Here is a 16,201-nt window from a genome sequence, read left to right on the forward strand (position 1 = left end):
ACGAACCCGTGTCCCCTGCATCGGCAGGCGGACTCTCAACCACTGCGCCACCAGGGAAGCCCCCTCTTTTCAAATTTAAAGGTGGCTTTTATTTCCTTGTTTTAATTTTGTATCAGATTTTCAAATCTGTTCTTTAATGAATGTATCACTTTGAGAAAAAAAGTTTTAAAAATTAATACCCTTTTAATGAAAATAATAATCAAATAATATTGAGCTCTTTTCATCCCCTTAATGCTTATATAGGATCAGAAACCTGCAATTTAATTGTGGGATGCTCCTTTCTTACACTGGGCTCTGAATGCAGAGAGCAAATTCAGTCAAATGTCTGTTGCCACTCTTCCTGTTGCATGGAATGCTTTAAAGCTTGACTATCTTCTGTCTTCTCAGTGACCAGTACCAGTGTTCTTTTTTTTTTTTTTTTTTTTTTTTGGCTGCGTTGGTTCTTTGTTGCTGCGTGCAGGCTCTAGGCATGTAGTTGTGGCACGCAGGCTCAGTAGTTGTGGCTTGCAGGCTCTAGAGTGCAGGCTCATTAGTTGTGGCTCATGGGCTTAGTTGCTCCGCAGCGTGTGGGATCTTCCAGTACCAGGGCTTGAAGCTGTGTCACCTGCATTGGCAGGCAGATTCTTAGCCAGTGCACCACCAGGGAAGCCCAGTACCAGTGTTCTTCATTCCTTTGTGGAATCCGTATTTCCAACTAGCATCACTTTTCTTCTCCCTGAGGGACATCCTTTATATCACCAGGTCTGCTGGTGATGAATTCTTTCAGCTTTGTTTATCTGAACAAGTCTTTGTTTCACCTTTGAGTTTTTAAAGTATATTTTCTCTGTGTATAGGTTTCTAGGTTGACAGGTGTTTTTTTCCATTTAGAACTTTTTCCAGATTTTTTTCTAATTTTAGGCTCATGGATGTGCATGAACATAAGGACATTGACACAGATGAATTAAGAAAATTAGGAAGTGCTGTAATATAAATATCAATATTGTTTATTTTCTGCTTAAGTTAATGATAAGCATTGTAAAATTTCTATTGAAAAACAGAAGCCCAAAACCATTTGTATGAGTTCTCCCATCCATTACATTTTTGAGAAAATGTCTTTTTGGCTTTGGGTTAGAGATTATAGATCTTTGTGTCCAGAACCTTTAGTCTAGTTATTTTATGGTTATTCACCTATGCATCTTTAATAAAGAACAAGGGACTATAATGCTTCAGTCTAGAGGAAAACTTTTTAGACTATTTCCACAGTCACTGTAAAATACCATCGTCAGTTGTCAAATAAGCATGTGCTAATTTTAGAGAACGTTTTAGAGTTATAAATGTAATACATGTTCATGGCTGAAATTTTGGAAAATGTAGAAGAATATAAAGAAGAAAATAAAAATCTCATGTAATCCCACCATGTAGAGTTGACCACTCTTAAAATCCTGCTGGTGAATTTTCTTCCAGAGTTTTTTCTGTGCATATGCATTTGTTTACTTACTTAACAAGATTAAAATCAGTGAATATATAGCTTTATGCGTTTTTGTACATTTTATTCATCAAGATAATATTTGTTGAGTGCTTACTATATGTCAGGCAATATGCTGTGTTCTTTATATTTTGTATCTTATTTAATCCCTCTAATAGCCCTGATTAAATATATAAAATTATTGTTATTTCTGTTTTAGATATAAGGAACAATGGCTCCTCTTATATAGTCACAGCAAATAAGTGGCAGAGCCTGGCTATGAACTTAGGATATCTTATTCAAGAGCCTATGTTCAAATAATATGTTATACTATATAACATTACTAAATACTTTTCTAACAATAGAATATATCTAAGGATATATTATGCTGTAGTATTATATATATGAACCATTTATTGTTCATATTGTTATACTAGTATGTTGTTTCAAGGTATTGATCAGGTTAGCATTTTTATATAAAAATCATTGTGAATATCTCTGATTATTTCTTTGAAAGTACTTCACTGGAGCGGAATTACTATGTCAAAGTGCATTACATTTTAAATGCTTTAGAAACACATTGCTAAACTGCCCTTCAGAAAGGTTGTTCAATTTGTATTCCCCAGGAGTGTGTCGAAGAGTAATCTACTGCACCCTTAAGATTAAGATTGAATATTGTGTTATAAAATCTTGAATAATTTGATAATTTCTTGTTTTTGCATCTTTTAAGATGTTTACTGGATGCTTGTATTTCTTTCTTTTTTTTATAAATTATTTTCAGTGTGCTTTTTTCCTGTTGCCTTTTTTACAACTGTGTTATTATTTGTTCTTTTAGTGCTAATCTTTACAAATAAGTGGTCCATACCAACTGGCTTTACTTCTTAACTGTAAGGAACTTTCTCCTCTACTCCTCCACTCTGATAACAAAAATGATCAAGTCCAATAAACAGATTTAAAGTGCAACTTTAAACTTAACACAGTAAAATTCTGTATTTAGTTTCGAGCCTTAATGTTCTGTCAAATGTATTGCTTTAAAAATTATTTACCTACTTTTTGAGACATCCAAGTAACCTTTTCTTAGACCTAATCTTAAACTTCTCAGTGTCATTATAGTCATTTATTTCTAATGAGATCCATGTCCCTTTCCTTGATTTTTTTGTTTCTTTGTTTTTGTTGGTGTATGTGTGTGTGTTTGTGTCTGTCTCTGTGTGTGTGTGTGTGTGTGTGTGTGTGAGAGAGAGAGAGAGAGAGAGAGAGAGAGAGAGAGAGAGAGAGAGAAAGAAAGAGAGGCTTTCCAGGTTCTCCTTCTATATAGATCCTCCTGTTTTTCACCCTGCATTGTAAGAGCGGTTCTTTTACAAGCTGAGCTTCTTGACCTCATTTTTGTATTCAGCCAATGAACTGATTTTTTAAAATGACTATATAAATTACTCCCAAATTTGTATCCCAGTCTCAGTGCATGTAGACCTATTCATTTATTTCACATATATGTTATTTTTATCTCAAATTCATCATAAAAGAAATTTAATTCCTCTTTTCCTTATTCTTTTTTCTTTCCCTTGATATGAACAACCTGTGTTTTCTGTGTTGATTCTGTTTTTCATCACTTTAGATGTAAACTTTCCAGTCATCTTTTATTCTTTCATTTATTTTACCCATTAATATTTTATTGTATATTTTTTTTCTTTGGAATGTCCTTCAGATTCTTCTTTTGTGTTCATTCTCTGGGCCACATCTCTGGGCCAGGTCTTTGTCTTATTCCTTGTGTCTGTGGGCTTCTTTCAGCTGATCTTTCCCAGTTTATCCTTATCCTGGTCCCAAGATTATTCTTCTGCAACTGTCACTTTGTTTGTGCAGCCCTTCTGAATAACAGCATATAGTTGCTCTCCATTTTTTGCCAGTCATAACCCAGGATCTTGTTGACATTGGATACCAGTGTTATTTCTTAAGTACATACTCTACTTTACTCAGGAAAAGTACATTATTGTCTCTGTTAGTTTCCTTCCCCAACCTCCTTGCACATCTGAGTCAAAATAATAACTACTAAAACTACAGTATATTAAGGCTGTACGATATGTCAGTTACTGCACTAATCCTTTTACATACGATTTTTGCTGATCTTTACAACCAGCATACATGGTAGTTATAGTAGACCTTTTATATCTAAACTAAGGATTAATTGTTTCAGGAATTCATAGTTGAAGAAACTTAAGGTTTTATAGAAAACAGGATTAAGAAAACTGTGGTATGAGGTAAATGAGTGAAAGCATATAAATAAACTTTTGCTGAAATAAAACAATCAAAATGCATTGTAAAGAAAGAGACTATCAATTATACATTTAAAAATTTTGCTGTAATAGGTATAGTATCATTAATTTACATTTAATATTTTGCATGCTACATACATTTAGATAGGATATCCCTTTCTAACCCCCATCCAGTATCAGGAAAATGGTTGTAAGTTTGTTCTACCTTATTGGTAATGGTGTGCATTTTAAGTGGCATTTTTTCCCCCAATCCATCATCTTTTCTTCAAATACATATTATAATTTTGCTGTAATAGGTATAGTATCATTAATTTACATTTAATATTTTGCATGCTACATACATTTAGATAGGATATCCCTTTCTAACCCCCATCCAGTATCAGGAAAATGGTTGTAAGTTTGTTCTACCTTATTGGTAATGGTGTGCATTTTAAGTGGCATTTTTTCCCCCAATCCATCATCTTTTCTTCAAATACTCATTGCTTTTCTGGTTTTGTAAATTTGGAGTTGTTTACTACCAAGGTCTGGGACTCTATAGCTCAAGCCATCCATCTCCCTTATTCATTCTTAATGTTCACTATGCTTGCAAGATAGGAGGCTAGGTCTGGGTTTACTTTACCTCAGATTTCTTTCTCTCTTTCCAAGGCTCCTTTGCAGAAACTTTCACTCCCAGTCTGCCATCTACTTTCTCCTTCTTTTCTTTTTCTATCTTTCAGTAACTCCTTTCTGTGTCTCTCTACATCACACAAATTTAACAATATTAACAACATAGAGATGAGGAAACAGCAGTCGGGACTTCTTTTAGATTATCAGTAAGTGAAAGCTTTGGGATTGAAATTTAGATCTGAGCGTTCCAAGGTTCAGGTTCTTTTCTTACCGCCACATTTCCTTTCATCCTCTTCACCCTACCCAGAATCATATTTTTCTCAACATTTTATTACCTTCTACTTCAAGGCTAAGCTTAGTGTCCAGTTCCTCAATGAAACCATTTAACTGCCATTAGTTGAGCCCAGCTGAACTCTTGGCCTGTGTACCCTTAAATGTAATAGACTGTAGCACATGCATTTGTGTTTAATTGTTTGTCATCATGTTATGTGTATGGCATATCCCTGGATTCATTGTTAAATCTATCTATCTATCTATCTATCTATCTATCTACATATATAACTGAATCACTTGGCTATACACCTGGAACTAACACAATATTGTAAATCAACTAGAGTTCAATTTAAAAGTCCAAAAAAATTTTAAAAGGAGTATCAAACAATATCTGGTAGCATGCAACATTAGGTGGGGGTATAAAATACAAGATCTAGAAGAAGTTCAAGAATGAAAAAAATCATTAGGCTTGGATAAGCAGATAATTCCTCAAAGAGAAGAGCTGGGCCTTTAGGAGAAGGCTTTTGAGAGGGTAGAGAAGGGATTTTTGGCAAATATTTTGTAAAAGGTACAAAAGCACAAACGTGAACAGTCTTTTCAGGGTATGGCTTATCTTAGAGCTTTTAGTTATGTGAGGATGTTGTTGGATAAAAATGAAAAATGTTGAGATGATATTAGGAATGATGGTAATGTGATATTTGGTTAGATAAATAAATGGAGACTTAACAGTGTTTATAGAATAGAAGGCTTAACATTGTTAAGAAGTCACATGTCCCCATATTTATCTGTAGGTTCAAAGAAATACAATAAAAATCTCAGGAGACTTCTTTTTTTTCTTTTTTTTGGTAGAAATTGACTAGCTGGTTCCAAAATGCATATGGAAATGCAAAGGACCTAGAATAACAATTCTGAAAAAGAATAAAGTTAGAGGACTAACCTTACCTTTCTCAAGACTTACTACAAAACTTCTGTAACCAAGGCCATGTGATATTGGTATAAAAATAGAAACAGAGATCAGTGAAGTAGAATAGAAAGTAAGGAAAGGATTGAGACAGATATAGTAGGTGACTTTCAATAAAAGTGCCATGATAATTCAGTGGTAAAATGTACAATCAACAAATAGTCCTACAAGAATTAGATATCCAATATTCTGTAATAACCTAAATGGGAAAAGAATTTGAAAAAGAATAGATACAGATTCAGTGTATAACTGAATCACTTCACTGTACACCTGAAACTAACACAACATTGTTAACTATACTCCAGTATAAAATAAAAATTAAAAAAAGAATTAGATATCCGTATGGAAAAACAAAAAAACTGAACCACAAACCTTACCTCACCCCATATACAAATTAACTCAAAATTAATCATAGGTCTAGACTTAAGAGTTCAAACCATGAAATCTCTAAGAGAATACATAGGTGAAAATCTTTGTGTCCTACCATTAAGTAAAGGTTTTTGAGACAGGACTCAAAGCATGAACCATCAAAGAAAAAACTGATAAACTGAACGTTATTAAAATCAAAACTTTTGTTCTTTGAGAGGCACAGTCATGAAATGATAAAGGGAAGCTATATAGAGAAGAAGGAAATATTTGTTAAACATTCATGTGACGACTTGTGTCAAGAATATGAAGAACACTTACAACTCAATAACAAAAAGAACCACAACTCAATTTTAAAAATACAGATGAAAGATTTGAACAGTTATTTTGAAGAGAAAAATATATGAATGGTCAATAGCATATGAAAAAATGGTCAACATCATTAGTCATTAGAGAATACAGATTAAAACTGCAGTGAGATACCACATCTACTAGAATGGCTAAAGATAAGAATGCTGACAATATAAAATGTTAGCAAGGATGTGGAGAAATGGAACACTCCTACATAGCTTGTGGGAACATAAAATTTTACAGCTACTTAGGAAAACAGTTTGGCAGTTCTTTTGAAGTTTAACGTATACTTAACCTTTCAAGCCAGCAATTCTACTTGTTGGTATTTTCTGAGAAATGAAAATGTATGTCTACATAAAGATTTATATGTGAATGGCAACTTTATTCATAATAGACAAAATTGAAAAACAAATGTCTATCCTGTGCTTTACTCTGTACCTTCTGAATGAGAATTTTGGAGGAGGTGCAACTTGAGGAATCTTTAATTTTCAGAATTACTCCATTATTCCATTGCAGTTAGGCAATTTGGGAACTAGTGCCCTAGACTATCCTATCCAGCATGGTATGGCCACTGCTAGCTCATATTGTACTTTTGTGCAAATTTGAAAAATATATCTCTCCCCTCCTCCCTCCTAGGCACTAATCTACTTTCTGTCTGTAGAGATTTGCTTCTTCTGGACATTTAATATAAATGTAATCATATAACGTGATCTTTTGTGATGACTTTTTTCACTAGTATAATATTTTCAAGGTTCATTCATGTTGTAGCACCTATCAAATTTCATTTCATTTTATTGCCAAATAATATTCCATTGAATGCGTATGCCACATTTTATTTATTCTGGCACCAGTTGATGGATATTTGGATTGTTTTTACTTTTTGGCTATCTTGAATAATGTTGCTTTGAACATTCATGTACAAATTTTGTGTGGCCATTATTTCATTTCTCTTGAGTATGTAATTAGGAGTGGAATTTCTGAGTCATATGGTAACACTATGTTTAACCTTTTGGAGAACTGCTGGATGGTTTTCCAAAGCAACTGTATCATGTTATATTGCTACCAGTAATTTATGTGGGTTACAGTTTCTCCACATCTTATGAAAACTTGTAATCTGTCTTTATTTTTTAATTGAAGTATAGTTGATGTACAATATTATAGTAGTTTCAGGTGTACAACATAGTGAATCAATATTTTTATAGGTTATGCTCCATTTAAAGTTAAGATCTGTCTTTTTAAAAAAATTTTATTTTATACTGGAGTATAGTTGATTAACAATTTTGTGTTAGTTTCAGGTACTACCTGTCTTTTGATCATAACCATCTTAGTAGGTGTGAAGAGGGGTCTTATTTTAGTTTTGATTTATATTCCCCTGATGGCTAATGATGTTGAGCACCTTCTTCATATGCTTATTTGCCTTTTGTGAAATGCCTATTCAGATCCTTTGCTCACTTTTTGAAATTGAGGTATAATTGACATACAACATTATATTAGTTTCAGGTGTACAGCATAATGATTTGATATTTGTATACACTGTGAAATGATCACCACAATAAGTCTAGTTAACATTCCATCACCAGATGTAGTTACAAAATTTTTTTTCTTTTTTTTCTTGTGATGAGGACTTTAAAGATCTACTCTCTTGGCAACTTTCAAATAGGCACTACAATATTATTAACTATAGTCACAATTCTGTACATTACATCCCCATGATGTATTTATTTTATAGCTGGAAGTTTGTATCATTTAACCCCCATCACCCAGTCTGCCCATCCCCCATCCCCTACTCTCTGGCAACCACAAATCTGTTCTCTGTATCTGTGAGCTGGTGGGTTTTCTTGTTTTGTTTGTTTGTTTGGTTTTTTAGATTCCACATATAAGTGAGATCATATGGTATTGAATATTTTTCTTCGACTTATTTTTAAGTTGGGTTGTTTGTCTTTTTATTATTGGGTTGTAACTATTCTTTATAATATTCTAGATATCAGCCCCATATAAGATATATGATATTTAAAATTTTTCTTCCAATCTATGAGTTACTGCAAATTAAAACCAGGATAAATGCCACTAGATACCTATTAGAATGGCCAAAATCTAAAATGCTATCAACATGAACGCTGATGAGAATGTGAAGTAAAAGGAGCTCTCATTCATAATTTTGTGCTGTTATCATTTCAAACTGTACAAATGGCAAATGGCTTCTTAACTGTCTCATGATTTTAGTCTCTCTCTTCACTGTCCTTCTCTTCCTTTACCCCTAATGGAGGAACATAATAGCAGTTCTCAAATATATGAAGGGCTATCATGGAGGAAGGAATTGACTTGTTCTATGTAGCTCTGGTAGTAGAAGAACTACCCTCTTTTCTTCTAAATTATATTTTGAATAAGTCCTTCAAAACTGAGTAAGTTTTGTCAAAATGCAGCACATTTTATAGCATCTTTCTGGCCCCACATGGTATAAACCAAGGCAAATAATAATCGCTTCTTTAAACCTTCCTCAACTTGCTCCACACACTCAAGTTTTGATCTTCATTATGTTCTTTCATATTCTAAAACAGGCTGATACTTTTGGACTAAACTACTATTCATTCTCTTGAAAAACAAATTCATTCCATTACCTTACCTACTCATTTTTTTTTCTACTGCTATTGCTGTTAGCATAGTCTTAATTACTCATTTTAAATTTAACTCATAGTCTACCTAACCACCTTCTAGAAACAACCTTCACTCGTAGGTAGGAAGTTGATAATAATCACCTATCATACACAAGAATTTAGCAGACTAACAAATACAATTTTCTACAGCCACATGTACTATTTTTACATATTCTTAAAGTGCAAGGATAAACACGTTCATTAACATGATGCAAAGTTATAGTAACTTTGTAACATTTTAATATAAGAAGAGTTGTATATATTAAAAGCTTTATGACCAAGGTTTTGGAAATAACTAAGAATCTTGGAAATCATGTTTTAAGCTGACACTCTATAAAACAATTACCATTGATATAAAAATTTGTTCGTATTATGATTCAGTTTAGTTGAGCACAATTTTATATTTTTTATGCTTTTTAAACTTTATGTAGGGGTACTTAATTTATCTGATCAGTATTTGTATCAGAATTTTAGGAAGTTCAGATTAACTGGTTTCTTCAGAAAAATACAAACCCACACCTTTACAAAATCATGGAGAAAACATAGATAGGTATTTTAAACCAAAATTATTTAGTTAGTCTTATTTGTCCAAAGACTCACTTTTATTACATGAACTTGGTCTCTTATATGAAAATACTTCTGAGCTTCTAGCAGAATCTCCAAGAAGGGTTTTTTTTCTTAAACGTCTAGCACATTTAAACTCTCATTAGATACTAAAATATAAGATTTATGAAAGTGCTTATTATTCTCTATGAACCAATTAGATTATCACCCCTTTAATTTAAGAGGCTTTATAATTTAGTTTATTAATACCCTTCTAAGTTAGGAACATACTTCATACGCACGCAGTGAGATCATGGCTTCTCTCAATTACAGCAGCACAGAGAATTTGTAGCCTCAGTTCTGCAACTTCAGAAACAGGTTAAGTAATCCAAGAAACAAAAAACTCACTGGTCAAGATTCAAAGGGCTTTTTGCTTTCTAGTGTTCATGAATTTTTTTAATGAAATAGTTTGAGCTCACAAATAGACAAAGACATTAAAGGATAGCAACTCAAATTCTTTATCTTCTCTCACATGGGAGGTAACAGATTCCCATAATCCCATTAGAAGTCTCAAATGGTCAGATTATGAAATTACACTCCCAGTCATTTCTTCTACCAGTGGGGAATTATTTATTGTTGTTGTTGTTGATGATGTCGCTGTTATCTAGTGCAAACTAGGTCCAGAACCAACATGGCCAAGAACCAAGAAAAAAAAAGTCAAAAGTACTGAATTAGAGAAAAGCATGATAGCAAAGATAAAGTTCTGTTGCTGCTTTAGACTAACTCTGGGGACCAAACAAAAGTCCATGAATGCATTTCTGTGGTAACACAGTTGAATTAGTTTTGTGAATCCACTCTGGCCTCTTATGGACACTCCAAAGCTATTACAGGCTAATATTCAGAGTTTAACAGATGACTTTCATAAATATAAAACGTACATGTATCAGACTTTATTCAACTCACTAATTAATGAAAGAACCAGTGAGATGGTAAGTGTGCTTCAAAGAACATTTTAGGAGTAGGTGTTTACATGCAAGTTAATAAAGTAATGTTAGAATAATATTGCTAAGATAGATACAAAACCAGTTAATATTCTACAGGGAAATAAACCATGACCTCTGGGATTGTCTTTAATAACAGAAGAAAAGTATCTGATTTTATTTAGGACAAAAGTCTACAAATTAACGTTCTACTTTAGTATGTCTAAGACTTTTAATCAATTTTAAAAACAGTGGATCAATTAAAATACATTCCCTCAAATTATCCTTGGTTGGGCCTGTTTAATAATGTATGTACATGACATTGAAATAACATATTGCCTCTCCTTTGGTTTTTATTTCCAAGCTTTAAATAACTTTTCTTAATACATAGCAACAACATGTGATATATACAACATCTGCTCAAGATAATTATAGTAGCACTTAATTTTTATTGATGGGAAGAATCAATATGATAAAGATTCAGTTTTTTCCAAACTAATTTAGAAATCAGTATAATTTTATTAAAACTCCAACAAATGTTTTTAGAGAACTTGGCAAGTAAATCCTAAACAAACTATGAAAAGAAAAAGCCCAAGAAGAGCTCAGAAAATTTTGAAGACAATGAACTAGATAAAGGGAATTACCCTGTGAAATGTCAAAACTAATTATGAAACAATGTAAGTGTGCAAAAATAGACAGTCAAGTAGAAACCACATTGATGCACATTTGAAACCTGACAGGGGCAGCAGTACAACTCAGTGGATTAAAAGTGGACTATTAAATGTTGTTAACCCGATTGGTTATATACTTGGAAAATAAAAAGATTGTTGACACATATCATAATAAAAAGTTATTTCCAGGTGGATAACTAAAAATACAGAAAAGCAAAATTTAAGACCTTTAGAAGAAAATATAGAATGTTTTTATAACCTTGAGGCAGAAAGGGATTCCTTAAACAAAACACAAAAACTACCTAATATAAAGCCAAAATTAAAAATATTATTATATTTTTAAAAACTGTTCTTCTTAAAACCACCATTTCCCTCAAAAATGTGAAAAGATGAGCTACAGATTGGGCCATAGATATTTGCAACATATTTAATTAAGAAAGTGTTAGTATACAGGATAAAGACATCTTATATAAATCTATGAGAAAAAACACTCAACAAAGATTGGTGAAAGACAGGTTCTAACAGTTTTCAGAAGGGGACATTATGACTCATAAACTTACGAAAAAACATTGAACCGCACTATAATCAGGGAAATGCAATTAAAATCACATGATACCTTTTTACAATTATAAGATTGGTGGTATTTAAAGGGTCTGAATATACCAAGTATTGGTGAGGGTGTGGAGAGACTCAGAACCTCTCTACAGTGCTGTTGGGAATTTGCACTGGTATAAGCATTTTGAACTGAAATGTGTCAGTTTGCTAAAGTTGAAAATGCCTGTGTACTTTGACTCAGAAATTCTGTTTCTAGCTATATATCCTGGAGAAACTCACACATGTACGTAAGGAGACATATGAAATTAGTTATTACATCAGTATTCATAATAGCTAAAATTCAAAACAATACAGTACCCATCTGCAAAATAATGGATGAATATATTTTAGAATATTCATGAAAGATAATACTACGTGCTTGTTAAAATGAACTAGCTACATTATCACTTACCAACTTCTGAATTAAGTTGGCTTCCTATTTAGACCTACCAGAAAAGAGAATAAATATACTGCCAATCCAAAAAATAAATAAATAAATAAAATTAAATTAAGTAAAATAAAATGAACTAGCTAGAATTGTATTTATAACATGGATAAATCTCATGTATAATGTTGAGTGAAGAAAACTAAATTGTAGAAAGAGAAGTATATTTCATAATGTTTGAAAACTGCGGATGTACACATATTGTGCCTATACATGTGTATGTATTATTTATATTTCAAAGCATCAGTAGAAAGGCTAAGCATCAAAATTAATGATAGTTACTTCTGTAGAAGCAGAGAAGGGAATAGAATTGAAGACAAATAATAAAGGGGCTTTGGCTTTTTTGTAATATTTTTTTTAGAAAAAAGTCTGACTCAAATATTGCAGTGCCGGGATTTGATAAAGTTGGGTGTTGGGTACATGAGTGTTTATTATCTAATTCCCTCTGCATTTCTCCATGATTGAAATACTTCATTTTGAGGAATAAAAAATGGTATATATAAAACATGTATATAAATTTAAAGGCATTATATGATAAACTACAATAATACTATATATAGCTCCTAGACATAAATAAATATACATACACACGCACATACACTCATGTATGTGTGTTTGTGTGTATATGTGCATTTATATACGTGTGTATATCTATCTACCTATATAGATACACTTATGAGCATTACACATACACTTAACGAGCATTACATAATTCAAGTATACAACTTGAATAGGAAGGATTCCTTGCAATTCCTGGTGATATTTTTCCTTGGGAAGGAGAGGTGGGATGAGGGTTAGGTATGAGGCCCAAAGGGTATTTCAGTTGGATCTGTTATGTTTTATGTGATTTATTAAGGGCTAAAAACATGTTTAAAATATGTCATCCATTAACAGTTATCAATTCTTTGTGATAGGAGTATGGATGTTGGATAAACGGAATCTCTCCACTTATCATTGCTTATTTCTGTTTTTCAAAATAATTTTTAAAAAACATTAAGCTTTTGACTAAGATCTGGAGCTTGGAGACAAATTTTGAATCAATAAGAGTATCTTGAAAATCAATTTTATCAACTCATTTATTGGGAATGGTAATATATTATCAGAAAAACTAATTGTGGGTAATTTTTTTCCCTCTTCCCAAAGAATACAAGTCAATGACCAGATTGTGGAAGTGGATGGAATCAGCTTGGTGGGTGTCACACAGAATTTTGCTGCAACAGTTCTCAGAAACACCAAGGGCAATGTCAGGTATGTGGCTTGAGACGTACAATTTGGTTACTTGATATTTGGTTGAATTTTAGTTTTCTCTCTAACTGTACCTATAATTACAGGAAGAATTTTATCTAAATACTAAAAATTTGCCTTTAATTTAAAATGTTTCCTTCTTTATTGTAATTAGTTCATAAATGTAATTTAAAACTAAAAATTATAGTATTCTAGAAAGACACAAAGATATGAAGTGTACAGTGTGAATCAATATGGTTAATTACCAAGCTATGTTAGTGTGTCTTATTGCTAACATAGCAGTAATTTCTAGGAAGATAGAATTTCTCAATAAATATGAATTTAGACTCCAAATCCTTTCAATAAAACCAGTTATACAGTAAATTGAAATTGAAATGATGATACATATATCCAATGATACGTGTTACTAGACAAGCAGGCTGAATGGTTTAAGGTTAATAAATGCATTTTTTTTTTTTTTTTTTTTTTTTTCTCCCAGACCGGGGCGCGAACCCGGTTCCCCTGCATCGGCAGGCGGACGCGCAACCACTGCGCCACCATGGAAGCCCAATAAATGCATTTTTAAATCTCTTTATTGTTTTAAAGAAGCAGGAAGGACTAATCTTTGGTAAACTATAACTTTTCCAACTTAATAGGACAGAGGGTACATTATTTTGGACCTTAAATTTATATCCAACCCCGGGGTCCTGAAATTTGTAGCTTGGAAAACAAATAAAGTAGTCCTGAGCCAACTAAGGTCAAGGTTTGAAATCTATTTTATTTGGTCATAGGGTACTTATTTTTTTAAATAGTATTGCTTATACCTTATACTTTTCCATAAATCCTATAAAGGAACACATAAGAGGACATTATTTACTGTGTGTAATTATGAAAGTGTTTTAGTGTTATCATCATCAAAATGAAACTGCCAAATATTCTGAAAATATCTATTAGCTAATATTGCTATAAAGAGTAACATTAGGATTTTATTGCAGCATATTTTATGTTGCACAAGCATGGGTTTAGGTTTTATAATTTAGACTTTTTCAATTGCAAAACATCCTTTAACAATGAAAGGAATGTTTAAAGAATACAACCTAAATGACTTCTATGGGTGCTATTTTAATGCTTCAAGAATACCCATCATCCTAAGAAAAGTATGTAAAATAATTGGAAAGAGTGCAGGGAAAGCTGTCTGATGTACTCTCAGAGCTGCACGGGTGAGCCCCTCAGTAAATGTGATTGTCTCTGCAGAATTGCTGTCTGTTCTTGAGACAGCACTTTTCTGTGTCAGTGAAGAACTTGGTTTTGAAGCTGCTCATTACACTCTGCAGTGAATTTTAAAGTGAAATAAAGTAAGAAATACGTTCAACTTATAAGAAAAAAAGTTTGTAGTTACATGAACTCATAGCCATTCCTTTCTTTCTCTTCATAATTTTGTGCTCATTTCAAGCCTTGTACAGATGGCGAATGGCTTAACTGTTTCATGATTTCAGTCTCTCCCTTCTTTAATCTGTCCTTCTCATCCTTATCCCTAATGGAAGAACATAATAGCAGTTTTTAGGGCTATCATTGAAAAAGGAATTGACTCATTCTACATAACTCTAGTAGTAGAACTAAGACCTGTGGGTGGAAATAATAATTCTGCATTCGTTATGTCCCTCTCTTCTTTAGAAACCTTCAATGGCGCTCCATTCTGTGCAGAATCTAAGTTCTTATCCTGGTATTAAAAGTCTTTCTTCCTCAGTCTTCTCTTTTACCTCTCCCTACATTCATGCTCTAGTACAGTCTTACTAGTGTAGTCATCATCCTTCAAACATGACTTGTGAATTATTGTTTTTGTGCCTTTCTCTCTATCATTATTTCTGTTTAAAATACTGTCTTCTGGTTACAACCTACTTATCTTGAGGAACATATTTTAGCTCCTTTGCCCTTCAAGAAATCCTCCTTGATCTCCCTGTCCCCTAGTGATTTCTTCATCCTGGTAACATTCATCATTCATACCACTTTTTTGACCTCGAGGTTACAGAACATTCCACTTTAATTTTTTAAAGGCATACATTTAATTTCCTCATTCACTTTGCAAAAATCTTGATATCAAAATGGGACCCTTAGCTTCCTTTGTTCCCCCAAATTATTTAACCGTAGGTTTTAATTGAAATTGTATAACTCAGGGTCTTAATTAGTTGGGTTTTTCTTTCCTTAATTAATTGGGTCTTTTTTAAAAAATTAATTTATTTATTTTTGGCCGCATTGGGTCTTCGTTGCTGTGCGTGGGCTTTCTCTAGTTGTCGCGAACAGGGTCTACTCTTTGTTGCAGTGCGTGGTCTTCTCATTGCGGTGGCTTCTCTTGTTGTGGAGCATGGCTCTAGGTACGTGGGCTTCAGTAGTTGTGGCGCGTGGGCTCAGCTCTAGAGCGCAGGCTCAGGAGTTGTGGTGCTCGGCCTTTGCTCCGTGGCATGTGGGATCTTCCCGGACCAGAGCTCGAACCCGTGTCCCCTGCGTTGGCAGGCAGATTCTTAACCACTGTGCCACCAAGGAAGTCTTTTCTCAATTTTAACTTATTAGAAATAATATTTGAATCCTCTGAATATATTTTAGGTGGTAGTTCTTCATAAGATATTAATACAAAAACAAGATCCAAAAACTAGACCCGTTTTTTTTGTTGTTTTTTTTTTTGTGGCACGCGGGCCTCTCACCGCTGTGGGCACTCCCGCCGTGGAGCACAGGCTCCAGATGCGCAGGCCCAGTGGCCATGGCTCACGGGCCCAGCCGCTCCGCGGCATGTGGGGTCCTCCCGGACCAGGGCACGGACCCGCGTC

At 33.3% G+C, this 16,201-nt stretch overlaps 1 protein-coding gene across 8 annotated transcripts in view; it reads left to right on the forward strand.

Moving 5' to 3' along the window:
• Positions 1-16,201, forward strand: part of PPP1R9A (protein phosphatase 1 regulatory subunit 9A) — a 324,716-nt gene that overhangs the window by 185,269 nt on the left and 123,246 nt on the right. For all 8 annotated transcript variants that reach the window (XM_028490016.1, XM_028490017.1, XM_028490020.1 and 5 more), the window contains exon 5: positions 13,299-13,403. In XM_028490016.1, coding sequence (XP_028345817.1) covers positions 13,299-13,403 — 105 coding nt within the window. The remainder of the gene's footprint in view (positions 1-13,298; positions 13,404-16,201) is intronic.

Source organism: Physeter macrocephalus, chromosome 5, assembly GCF_002837175.3.
Source record: "Physeter macrocephalus isolate SW-GA chromosome 5, ASM283717v5, whole genome shotgun sequence".
Taxonomy (NCBI): domain Eukaryota; kingdom Metazoa; phylum Chordata; class Mammalia; order Artiodactyla; family Physeteridae; genus Physeter; species Physeter macrocephalus.